The following is a 12,016-nucleotide window of genomic DNA, read 5'->3' on the forward strand; positions in this document are numbered from 1 at the left end:
TGGATGGAAAACTGTATTAATTTCTTTTAATTTTTTGGTCGTCCTGAAAAGGACGGTTGTTTATGTTTGTTGTATGTACAAAGTTGTATTATTTTAAAGCAAGTATTAATTGGTTTAAGCCTTCTTTTCGGTTTTCTTGGGCAGCAGTACAGCCTGAATGTTGGGTAGCACACCACCCTGTGCAATGGTTACGCCAGAAAGCAATTTGTTTAATTCCTCATCGTTGCGAATGGCCAATTGTAGATGACGAGGTATAATTCTGGTCTTTTTGTTGTCTCGTGCAGCATTACCAGCCAACTCAAGAACTTCAGCCGCCAAATATTCCATAACAGCAGCCAAATATACTGGAGCGCCAGCACCAACACGCTCGGCATAATTTCCTTTACGGAGTAAACGGTGAATACGGCCAACAGGAAACTGGAGCCCAGCTCGGTTCGAGCGAGACTTTGCCTTTCCCTTCACTTTGCCACCTTTACCACGACCAGACATATTAGAATTTTTTTTTTTTTTTCTGTTTTACACACTGTTCACTTTTCACACACAAATGTTGATGTTGATGTGGTACATTGTCGTTTTATTTATACCTTTTCCAAAGACACACTCGCTCAACTAGGGGTTGATACTCAATAAATATATTTATCCAGAAAGCGATGCACAAAAAAAATGTATAAATTGAAGACGCACTAATGGTGGCATTTGTTAAAAGTGAATTGTGTTTTGTGAAATTTAAATTATTGAATTTGAAGTGAGAAATGCCGCCAAAAACTAGTGGAAAAGCAGCCAAGAAGGCTGGCAAGGCTCAAAAGAACATCACCAAGAATGACAAAAAGAAGAAGCGCAAGCGTAAGGAGAGCTATGCTATTTACATTTACAAAGTGTTAAAGCAAGTCCACCCAGACACTGGTATTTCTTCAAAAGCAATGAGCATAATGAATAGCTTTGTAAACGATATTTTTGAACGTATTGCTGCTGAGGCCTCCCGCTTGGCCCACTACAATAAGAGGTCGACCATCACCAGTCGCGAAATCCAAACGGCTGTTCGTTTGCTTTTGCCGGGTGAGCTTGCTAAGCACGCTGTTAGTGAGGGAACAAAAGCTGTCACCAAGTATACCAGCTCAAAATAAAAATGTCCCTAGCTTAAACACACGCTTCCTATTAAAAAAAAGGCCCTTTTCAGGGCCACAATTTTATATTAAAAAAGAATTAAGATATTTTTAATGGATATTGCAAAATACATGCAGCCAGTGGTAATGTGGATAAAAATCATTGTTGTTATTTTTATTTTAACCATTTCTGTTTATTGCAAGGCTAAACTGAAAAAAAAAATGCACCTACATTAAATCAAAAAGACTCGTACAATATTAATATCTGTGTATGTTGCTAATATGTACATACGTATGTATGAATGTATGTAAATTACATATTTGTAATTTTTAGAAAATTTGATTTTTTTTTCTCTTGTTATATGGAATTGTAGCCCTGAGAAGGGCTGTGTTTAAATAAAATTTTAGATTTTCGTATTCGATATCTAAAATTTTTTCAATATTACGATTGCAATAAAGTATTAATTATTTACTTCTTGCTAGCAGTTGTCTTGGCTTTTGGCTTCTTGACGGTAGCAGCAGCAGCTGCCTTTTTGGTTGCCTTTTTTGGTTTAGCCGATGATACGGCAACTGTTTTAGCTTTTGGCTTAGTTGAACTCGACTTAGATTTCGATGCGACAGGTTTGGATTTTACAGTTCCTGTTTTCTTAGCATCCTTTACCTTTACCTTTTCACTTTTCTTTTTCTCGGCTGTCTTTTTGGTTGCGACTGCCTTTTTGGCCTTTGGTTTCTTATCAACAGAGCCAGCACCAGTTATTTTTTTGCTACCGATTGCTTTCTTTTTAGCTGCTGCTGATTGAGTTACCTTTTTCGGTTTGCTTTTCTTTTCTACAGAGGCAACCTTTGGCTTCGGTTCCTTTTTAGCGGCAGCAGACAGTTTAAATGAACCAGAGGCACCCTTTCCTTTTGTTTGGATCAGTTTACCATTTCCGACAGCTGACTTTAAGTACCTCTTGATAAATGGTGCAAGTTTCTGGGCATCGCACTTGTATGTGGCACTAATATATTTTTTGATTGCCAGTAGTGAGGAGCCACCACGTTCCTTTAAGTTTTTAATCGAAGCGTCTACCATTTGTTGAGTTGGTGGATGCGATGGTGGAGCAGTTGATTTTTTGGCCTTTGTTGACGACGCTGCCGATGTTTTTTTGGCAGCCACCTTCTTATCAACTGATGCCGTTGCTGGTGCTGTTGGGCCAGCCACAGGAGATGCTGATGTTGCTGCTACTGAATCAGACATTATACACTTTATTATCAAACAAATATATATCACCAAATACACTTTTAAATATAATGATTGTATGAAAATTTCGCTATGACATAGGCCCTCATTCAAATGAGAATCGAGGAGGACGGCCGTATGAACATGTCTTTGGTATTGGACGATTAAAATGTTTTAGTTTTGTTAAATAGTGCTCGTATATTGCTGTTTTCACTCTTAATAATAACAAAATTTATAAAAATTATTTTCTCACAATATTAATAATTGTTGTAGAATTTATATTCCAATATTTTTTTATATATAATTTCATGGATTCATTTTGAATAGGCAATCAAATTTCAACTATATGTATTACAGAATGCAATTTTCCCATGTAACCCTACATAAAAAATAGAAAAAATCAAAATTTTAAAAAAATTATTCATTTGTTATAAAATTTCAACAATTTACTTTAGATAATAATCAAAAAATTTAGAGTTATATAATTTATTCATATTCTAAAATTGTATTGTAATTGACTCTATGCGGTGAAAAATTACCAATTTTGCAAAGTGCATGCAATATTAGTTTTTGGTATTGAAAAAATAAAAATATTTATTAAAAAGAAATCAAAAAATTAATATTTATATAATTGTTTTTTTAATTAACTTTATTATTTAATTTGTTGCTAATGCCATAAACAGTGTGCTAAAATTAAACTATTATAATTATTCCTGTTAGTAGAACCATCAATTGAAGAAATTTGTATACACTTTTTTTGTTAGCTAACAGGCAAAATAATAATACAATAAATAATTATTAATCATTTAAAAATCTTGCTAAGCCTAACAATTAAACTAAACGTGTAGGATGGAAAAAATTATTTTTTTATTTTATTTTAATTTAGGTAATTTAAAAATCCAATATTGATTTTTATGCTTTTTATATTTATTATAAATTAATGTTGTGTTCTTGCGCTTTTTGATTAGTATATACAAAATCAAAATTGATTAAGTTCAAATCGATCTGTATATAAATGTCAGACCTTTAAAAATATAAACAAAAATGATTGAATATTAAAGCTGGATATCTATATGACTAGTACATAACCATTATATGCCCAATATAACGGTTTTATAATAATTAAATGACATATATAATATATTTATACTCATAACCGAATAAAACACATTGAATAATAAATCAAGTTTAATTAAGAAAATAATAATCTCAATATCGACATGACTAGTTTGTGGTCCTGAAAAGGACCGATTTGTATTAAAAATGCGCTTTGCGTTAAAATTGTGTTCGAAATAGTTACTCTGACGGTAACTACACGAGTAGATTTAATTTAAGCACGCTCGCCTCGAATACGTCTGGCTAGTTGAATATCCTTAGGCATTATGGTCACTCGTTTGGCATGGATTGCACACAAGTTAGTATCTTCAAATAGGCCAACCAAATAGGCTTCGCTAGCTTCTTGTAAAGCCATAACTGCAGAACTCTGGAAACGCAAGTCGGTTTTAAAGTCCTGAGCGATTTCACGCACTAAACGCTGGAATGGCAATTTGCGAATGAGCAGTTCTGTGCTCTTCTGGTAACGACGGATTTCACGGAGGGCAACAGTACCGGGACGGTAACGATGTGGTTTCTTTACACCACCGGTTGCTGGAGCACTCTTACGTGCTGCTTTAGTAGCCAGCTGCTTCCTTGGCGCCTTGCCACCAGTCGATTTTCGAGCAGTTTGCTTAGTACGAGCCATGTTTTCACTACACTTTTTTTTTTTTTATGTTCACTCTTCACTGTTCAAAACACAATAAACAAGCCAGCTCGTTTGGTGCCTGCTTTTATAGCAAAATCAGGGTGGGTTAGAAAGAGAAAGAGAGAAAAACATTCGCGTTCACTTTCTGACGAAGCATCTGAGCGAGATGCAACATATTTCTTACTCTCTCGTGTTTTCTTGATTTTTGGTATAAATAGAAGCGATGGCAACACATACAGCATTAGTTTATTTCTGACTCTTGTGCAGTGCGTTTATAGTGAAAAGTGAAAAATAAAAATGACTGGTCGTGGCAAAGGTGGAAAAGGATTGGGAAAGGGTGGTGCTAAGCGTCATCGTAAAGTATTGCGTGATAATATTCAAGGTATCACGAAGCCCGCTATCCGCCGTTTGGCTCGTCGTGGCGGTGTGAAGCGAATTTCTGGTCTTATCTATGAGGAAACTCGTGGTGTCCTAAAGGTATTTCTTGAAAATGTAATCCGCGATGCAGTAACCTACACGGAACATGCCAAAAGGAAGACAGTCACTGCGATGGATGTTGTATACGCATTGAAGAGACAGGGCCGCACTCTTTATGGATTCGGTGGTTAAAATATTTATAAACACCAAAATGTATTAACTACAAATTATGCCCTTCAAAAAATCGGTCCTTTTCAGGACCACTAAAGTTATTAATCAAAAGAGAAAAGAAAAAAATAGTATGTGTTCTTGTTTTATCAATTTTAAATTTTATAATAAAAAAAATAAAACCGGTTTAATAATCATTTGAGTTTATACATATGTATATACATGTACAAAAATTAATAAAATTATTATTAAAAAAAAAACAACAAAACACAAAGAATTTATACACAAAATCTCCATATTTTTAGTTGCATAAGAACCGAATCTACAATATAAAATTATTAATATTAAACTATCTGATGTGTCAAACAAATAATGAACGATGAAACAAACAAATATATTGAATATGTACATATCTCTAATGTAAATAAATAAAGCAAATTGTCACATATGCACATATACATAGATTCCGTAAGGCTCTCCTTACACATACACATACAATTTATATGCATGGATGGAAAACTGTATTAATTTCTTTTAATTTTTTGGTCGTCCTGAAAAGGACGGTTGTTTATGTTTGTTGTATGTACAAAGTTGTATTATTTTAAAGCAAGTATTAATTGGTTTAAGCCTTCTTTTCGGTTTTCTTGGGCAGAAGTACAGCCTGAATGTTGGGTAGCACACCACCCTGTGCAATGGTTACGCCAGAAAGCAATTTGTTTAATTCCTCATCGTTGCGAATGGCCAATTGTAGATGACGAGGTATAATTCTGGTCTTTTTGTTGTCTCGTGCAGCATTACCAGCCAACTCAAGAACTTCAGCCGCCAAATATTCCATAACAGCAGCCAAATATACTGGAGCGCCAGCACCAACACGCTCGGCATAATTTCCTTTACGGAGTAAACGGTGAATACGGCCAACAGGAAACTGGAGCCCAGCTCGGTTCGAGCGAGACTTTGCCTTTCCCTTCACTTTGCCACCTTTACCACGACCAGACATATTAGAATTTTTTTTTTTTTTCTGTTTTACACACTGTTCACTTTTCACACACAAATGTTGATGTTGATGTGGTACATTGTCGTTTTATTTATACCTTTTCCAAAGACACACTCGCTCAACTAGGGGTTGATACTCAATAAATATATTTATCCAGAAAGCGATGCACAAAAAAATGTATAAATTGAAGACGCACTAATGGTGGCATTTGTTAAAAGTGAATTGTGTTTTGTGAAATTTAAATTATTGAATTTGAAGTGAGAAATGCCGCCAAAAACTAGTGGAAAAGCAGCCAAGAAGGCTGGCAAGGCTCAAAAGAACATCACCAAGAATGACAAAAAGAAGAAGCGCAAGCGTAAGGAGAGCTATGCTATTTACATTTACAAAGTGTTAAAGCAAGTCCACCCAGACACTGGTATTTCTTCAAAAGCAATGAGCATAATGAATAGCTTTGTAAACGATATTTTTGAACGTATTGCTGCTGAGGCCTCCCGCTTGGCCCACTACAATAAGAGGTCGACCATCACCAGTCGCGAAATCCAAACGGCTGTTCGTTTGCTTTTGCCGGGTGAGCTTGCTAAGCACGCTGTTAGTGAGGGAACAAAAGCTGTCACCAAGTATACCAGCTCAAAATAAAAATGTCCCTAGCTTAAACACACGCTTCCTATTAAAAAAAGGCCCTTTTCAGGGCCACAATTTTATATTAAAAAAGAATTAAGATATTTTTAATGGATATTGCAAAATACATGCAGCCAGTGGTAATGTGGATAAAAATCATTGTTGTTATTTTTATTTTAACCATTTCTGTTTATTGCAAGGCTAAACTGAAAAAAAAAATGCACCTACATTAAATCAAAAAGACTCGTACAATATTAATATCTGTGTATGTTGCTAATATGTACATACGTATGTATGAATGTATGTAAATTACATATTTGTAATTTTTAGAAAATTTGATTTTTTTTTCTCTTGTTATATGGAATTGTAGCCCTGAGAAGGGCTGTGTTTAAATAAAATTTTAGATTTTCGTATTCGATATCTAAAATTTTTTCAATATTACGATTGCAATAAAGTATTAATTATTTACTTCTTGCTAGCAGTTGTCTTGGCTTTTGGCTTCTTGACGGTAGCAGCAGCAGCTGCCTTTTTGGTTGCCTTTTTTGGTTTAGCCGATGATACGGCAACTGTTTTAGCTTTTGGCTTAGTTGAACTCGACTTAGATTTCGATGCGACAGGTTTGGATTTTACAGTTCCTGTTTTCTTAGCATCCTTTACCTTTACCTTTTCACTTTTCTTTTTCTCGGCTGTCTTTTTGGTTGCGACTGCCTTTTTGGCCTTTGGTTTCTTATCAACAGAGCCAGCACCAGTTATTTTTTTGCTACCGATTGCTTTCTTTTTAGCTGCTGCTGATTGAGTTACCTTTTTCGGTTTGCTTTTCTTTTCTACAGAGGCAACCTTTGGCTTCGGTTCCTTTTTAGCGGCAGCAGACAGTTTAAATGAACCAGAGGCACCCTTTCCTTTTGTTTGGATCAGTTTACCATTTCCGACAGCTGACTTTAAGTACCTCTTGATAAATGGTGCAAGTTTCTGGGCATCGCACTTGTATGTGGCACTAATATATTTTTTGATTGCCAGTAGTGAGGAGCCACCACGTTCCTTTAAGTTTTTAATCGAAGCGTCTACCATTTGTTGAGTTGGTGGATGCGATGGTGGAGCAGTTGATTTTTTGGCCTTTGTTGACGACGCTGCCGATGTTTTTTTGGCAGCCACCTTCTTATCAACTGATGCCGTTGCTGGTGCTGTTGGGCCAGCCACAGGAGATGCTGATGTTGCTGCTACTGAATCAGACATTATACACTTTATTATCAAACAAATATATATCACCAAATACACTTTTAAATATAATGATTGTATGAAAATTTCGCTATGACATAGGCCCTCATTCAAATGAGAATCGAGGAGGACGGCCGTATGAACATGTCTTTGGTATTGGACGATTAAAATGTTTTAGTTTTGTTAAATAGTGCTCGTATATTGCTGTTTTCACTCTTAATAATAACAAAATTTATAAAAATTATTTTCTCACAATATTAATAATTGTTGTAGAATTTATATTCCAATATTTTTTTATATATAATTTCATGGATTCATTTTGAATAGGCAATCAAATTTCAACTATATGTATTACAGAATGCAATTTTCCCATGTAACCCTACATAAAAAATAGAAAAATCAAAATTTTAAAAAATTATTCATTTGTTATAAAATTTCAACAATTTACTTTAGATAATAATCAAAAAATTTAGAGTTATATAATTTATTCATATTCTAAAATTGTATTGTAATTGACTCTATGCGGTGAAAAATTACCAATTTTGCAAAGTGCATGCAATATTAGTTTTTGGTATTGAAAAAATAAAAATATTTATTAAAAAGAAATCAAAAAATTAATATTTATATAATTGTTTTTTTAATTAACTTTATTATTTAATTGTTGCTAATGCCATAAACAGTGTGCTAAAAATTAAACTATTATAATTATTCCTGTTAGTAGAACCATCAATTGAAGAAATTTGTATACACTTTTTTTGTTAGCTAACAGGCAAAATAATAATACAATAATAATTATTAATCATTTAAAAATCTTGCTAAGCCTAACAATTAAACTAAACGTGTAGGATGGAAAAAATTATTTTTTTATTTTATTTAATTTAGGTAATTTAAAATCCAATATTGATTTTATGCTTTTTATATTTATTATAAATTAATGTTGTGTTCTTGCGCTTTTGATTAGTATATACAAAATCAAAATTGATTAAGTTCAAATCGATCTGTATATAAATGTCAGACCTTTAAAATATAAACAAAAATGATTGAATATTAAAGCTGGATATCTATATGACTAGTACATAACCATTATATGCCCATATAACGGTTTATAATAATTAAATGACATATATAATATTTATACTCATAACCGAATAAAACACATTGAATATAAATCAAGTTTAATTAAGAAATAATAATCTCAATATCGACATGACTAGTTTGTGTCCTGAAAAGGACCGATTTGTATTAAAATGCGCTTTGCGTTAAAATTGTGTTCGAAATAGTTACTCTGACGGTAACTAACGAGTAGATTTATTTAAGCACCTCGCCTCGAATACGTCTGCTAGTTGAATATCCTTAGGCATTATGTCACTCGTTTGGCATGGATTGCACACAAGTTAGTATCTTCAAATAGGCCAACCAATAGGCTTCGCTAGCTCTTGTAAAGCCATAACTGCAAACTCTGGAAACGCAAGTCGGTTTTAAAGTCCTGACGATTTCACGCACTAACGCTGGAATGGCAATTTGCGAATGAGCAGTTCTGCTCTTCTGGTAGACGGATTTCACGGAGGGCAACAGTACCGGACGGTAACGATTGGTTCTTTACACCACCGGTTGTGGGCACTCTACGTGCTTTTATACCAGCTGCTTCCTTGCCTTCCACCATCATTTCGAGCAGTTTGCTTATAGACCATGTTTCACTACACTTTTTTTTTTTTATTTCACTTCATTTCAAAACACAATAACAACCACTCGTTTGGTGCCTGCTTTATAGCAAAATCAGGGTGGTTAGAAGAGAAAGAGAAAAACATTCGCGTCACTTTTGACAAAGCATTCTGAGCATGCACATATCTTATCTCTCGTTTTTTCTGATTTTTGGTATAATAGAAGCGATGGCAACACATACAGCATTAGTTTATTTCTGACTCTTGTGCAGTGCGTTTATAGTGAAAAGTGAAAAATAAAAATGACTGGTCGTGGCAAAGGTGGAAAAGGATTGGGAAAGGGTGGTGCTAAGCGTCATCGTAAAGTATTGCGTGATAATATTCAAGGTATCACGAAGCCCGCTATCCGCCGTTTGGCTCGTCGTGGCGGTGTGAAGCGAATTTCTGGTCTTATCTATGAGGAAACTCGTGGTGTCCTAAAGGTATTTCTTGAAAATGTAATCCGCGATGCAGTAACCTACACGGAACATGCCAAAAGGAAGACAGTCACTGCGATGGATGTTGTATACGCATTGAAGAGACAGGGCCGCACTCTTTATGGATTCGGTGGTTAAAATATTTATAAACACCAAAATGTATTAACTACAAATTATGCCCTTCAAAAAATCGGTCCTTTTCAGGACCACTAAAGTTATTAATCAAAAGAGAAAAGAAAAAATAGTATGTGTTCTTGTTTTATCAATTTTAAATTTTATAATAAATAAGCAAATTGTCACATATGCACATATACATAGATTCCGTAAGGCTCTCCTTACACATCACATACAATTTATATGCATGGATGGAAAACTGTATTAATTTCTTTTAATTTTTTGGTCGTCCTGAAAAGGACGGTTGTTTATGTTTGTTGTATGTACAAAGTTGTATTATTTTAAAGCAAGTATTAATTGGTTTAAGCCTTCTTTTCGGTTTTTTGGGCAGAAGTACAGCTGAATGTTGGGTAGCACACCACCTGTGCAATGGTTAGCCAGAAAGCAATTTTTTTAATTCTCATCGTTGCGAATGGCCAATTGTAGATGACGAGGTATAATTCTGGTCTTTTTGTTGTCTCGTGCAGCATTACAGCCAACTCAAGAACTTCAGCCGCAAATATTCATAACAGCAGCAAATATACTGGAGCGCCAGCACAACACGCTCGGCATAATTTCCTTTACGGAGTAAACGGTGAATACGGCCAACAGGAAACTGGAGCCAGCTCGGTTCGAGCGAGACTTTGCTTTCCTTCACTTTGCACTTTACACGACAGACATATTAGAATTTTTTTTTTTTTTCTGTTTTACACACTGTTCACTTTTCACACACAATGTTGATGTTGATGTGGTACATTGTCGTTTTATTTATACTTTTTCCAAAGACCACTCGCTCAACTAGGGGTTGATACTCAATAAATATTTTATCCAGAAGCGATGCACAAAAAAATGTATAAATTGAAGACGCACTAATGGTGGCATTTGTTAAAAGTGAATTGTGTTTTGTGAAATTTAAATTATTGAATTTGAAGTGAGAAATGCCGCAAAACTAGTGGAAAGCAGCAGAAGGCTGGCAAGGCTCAAAGAACATCACCAAGAATGACAAAAGAAGAAGCGCAAGCGTAAGGAGAGCTATGCTATTTACATTTACAAAGTGTTAAGCAAGTCCACCAGACACTGGTATTTCTTCAAAAGCAATGAGCATAATGATAGCTTTGTAAACGATATTTTTGAACGTATTGCTGCTGAGGCTCCGCTTGGCCATACAATAAGAGGTCGACATCACAGTCGCGAAATCAAACGGCTGTTCGTTTGCTTTTGCCGGGTGAGCTTGCTAAGCACGCTGTTAGTGAGGGAACAAAAGCTGTCACCAAGTATACAGCTCAAATAAAATGTCCTAGCTTAAACACGCTTCCTATTAAAAAAAAGGCCCTTTTCAGGGCCACATTTTATATTAAAAAGAATTAAGATATTTTTAATGGATATTGCAAATACATGCAGCAGTGGTAATGTGGATAAAAATCATTGTTGTTATTTTTATTTTAACCATTTCTGTTTATTGCAAGGCTAAACTGAAAAAAAAATGCACTACATTAAATCAAAAGACTCGTACAATATTAATATCTGTGTATGTTGCTAATATGTACATACGTATGTATGAATGTATGTAAATTACATATTTGTAATTTTTAGAAAATTTGATTTTTTTCTCTTGTTATATGGAATTGTAGCCTGAGAAGGGCTGTGTTTAATAAAATTTTAGATTTTCGTATTCGATATTAAATTTTTTCAATATTACGATTGCAATAAAGTATTAATTATTTACTTCTTGCTAGCAGTTGTCTTGGCTTTTGGCTTCTTGACGGTAGCAGCAGCAGCTGCTTTTTGGTTGCTTTTTTTGGTTTAGCCGATGATACGGCAACTGTTTTAGCTTTTGGCTTAGTTGAACTCGACTTAGATTTCGATGCGACAGGTTTGGATTTTACAGTTCTGTTTTCTTAGCATCCTTTACCTTTACTTTTCACTTTTCTTTTCTCGGCTGTCTTTTTGGTTGCGACTGCTTTTTGGCTTTGGTTTCTTATCAACAGAGCCAGCACCAGTTATTTTTTTGCTACGATTGCTTTCTTTTTAGCTGCTGCTGATTGAGTTACTTTTTCGGTTTGCTTTTCTTTTCTACAGAGGCAACCTTTGGCTTCGGTTCCTTTTTTAGCGGCAGAGACAGTTTAAATGAACCAGAGGCACCTTTCTTTTGTTTGGATAGTTTACCATTTCGACAGCTGACTTTAAGTACTCTTGATAATGGTGCAAGTTTCTGGCATCGCGTATGTGGCACTAATATTTTTTTGATTGC

General features: G+C 34.7%; 8 protein-coding genes across 8 annotated transcripts; 3 read left to right on the top strand and 5 right to left on the bottom strand.

The window, feature by feature from the left end:
- Positions 1 to 43: 43 nt before the first annotated feature.
- Positions 44 to 544, bottom strand: LOC124461787 (histone H2A). The gene has a single exon (XM_047013248.1). The coding sequence runs from the start codon at positions 487 to 489 to the stop codon at positions 115 to 117; it is 375 nt and encodes a 124-aa protein (XP_046869204.1). The 5' UTR covers positions 490 to 544; the 3' UTR covers positions 44 to 114.
- A 60-nt stretch (positions 545 to 604) lies between these two features.
- Positions 605 to 1,177, top strand: LOC124461789 (histone H2B). Its single transcript, XM_047013250.1, has one exon. The coding sequence runs from the start codon at positions 753 to 755 to the stop codon at positions 1,122 to 1,124; it is 372 nt and encodes a 123-aa protein (XP_046869206.1). The 5' UTR covers positions 605 to 752; the 3' UTR covers positions 1,125 to 1,177.
- Positions 1,178 to 1,471: 294 nt separating this feature from the next.
- On the bottom strand, positions 1,472 to 2,395 carry LOC124461792 (histone H1-like). Its single transcript, XM_047013253.1, has one exon. It carries the CDS (start codon positions 2,338 to 2,340, stop codon positions 1,573 to 1,575), a length of 768 nt encoding a protein of 255 aa, XP_046869209.1. The 5' UTR covers positions 2,341 to 2,395; the 3' UTR covers positions 1,472 to 1,572.
- Positions 2,396 to 3,560: 1,165 nt separating this feature from the next.
- Positions 3,561 to 4,104, bottom strand: LOC124461813 (histone H3). The gene has a single exon (XM_047013273.1). It carries the CDS (start codon positions 4,061 to 4,063, stop codon positions 3,653 to 3,655), a length of 411 nt encoding a protein of 136 aa, XP_046869229.1. The 5' UTR covers positions 4,064 to 4,104; the 3' UTR covers positions 3,561 to 3,652.
- A 199-nt stretch (positions 4,105 to 4,303) lies between these two features.
- Positions 4,304 to 9,821, top strand: LOC26529458. The gene is made up of 2 exons (XM_047013245.1): positions 4,304 to 4,667; positions 9,431 to 9,821. The coding sequence occupies exons 1-2, from the start codon at positions 4,361 to 4,363 to the stop codon at positions 9,748 to 9,750; spliced, it is 627 nt and encodes a 208-aa protein (XP_046869201.1). The 5' UTR covers positions 4,304 to 4,360; the 3' UTR covers positions 9,751 to 9,821.
- LOC124461814 (histone H2A) lies at positions 5,200 to 5,685 on the bottom strand. The gene has a single exon (XM_047013274.1). It carries the CDS (start codon positions 5,643 to 5,645, stop codon positions 5,271 to 5,273), a length of 375 nt encoding a protein of 124 aa, XP_046869230.1. The 5' UTR covers positions 5,646 to 5,685; the 3' UTR covers positions 5,200 to 5,270.
- Positions 5,836 to 6,331, top strand: LOC124461815 (histone H2B). The gene has a single exon (XM_047013275.1). The coding sequence runs from the start codon at positions 5,907 to 5,909 to the stop codon at positions 6,276 to 6,278; it is 372 nt and encodes a 123-aa protein (XP_046869231.1). The 5' UTR covers positions 5,836 to 5,906; the 3' UTR covers positions 6,279 to 6,331.
- Positions 6,625 to 7,548, bottom strand: LOC124461816 (histone H1-like). Its single transcript, XM_047013276.1, has one exon. It carries the CDS (start codon positions 7,491 to 7,493, stop codon positions 6,726 to 6,728), a length of 768 nt encoding a protein of 255 aa, XP_046869232.1. The 5' UTR covers positions 7,494 to 7,548; the 3' UTR covers positions 6,625 to 6,725.
- Positions 9,822 to 12,016: the final 2,195 nt, after the last annotated feature.

Source organism: Drosophila willistoni, unplaced genomic scaffold (genome assembly GCF_018902025.1).
Source record: "Drosophila willistoni isolate 14030-0811.24 unplaced genomic scaffold, UCI_dwil_1.1 Seg656, whole genome shotgun sequence".
In the NCBI taxonomy this organism is placed as follows: domain Eukaryota; kingdom Metazoa; phylum Arthropoda; class Insecta; order Diptera; family Drosophilidae; genus Drosophila; species Drosophila willistoni.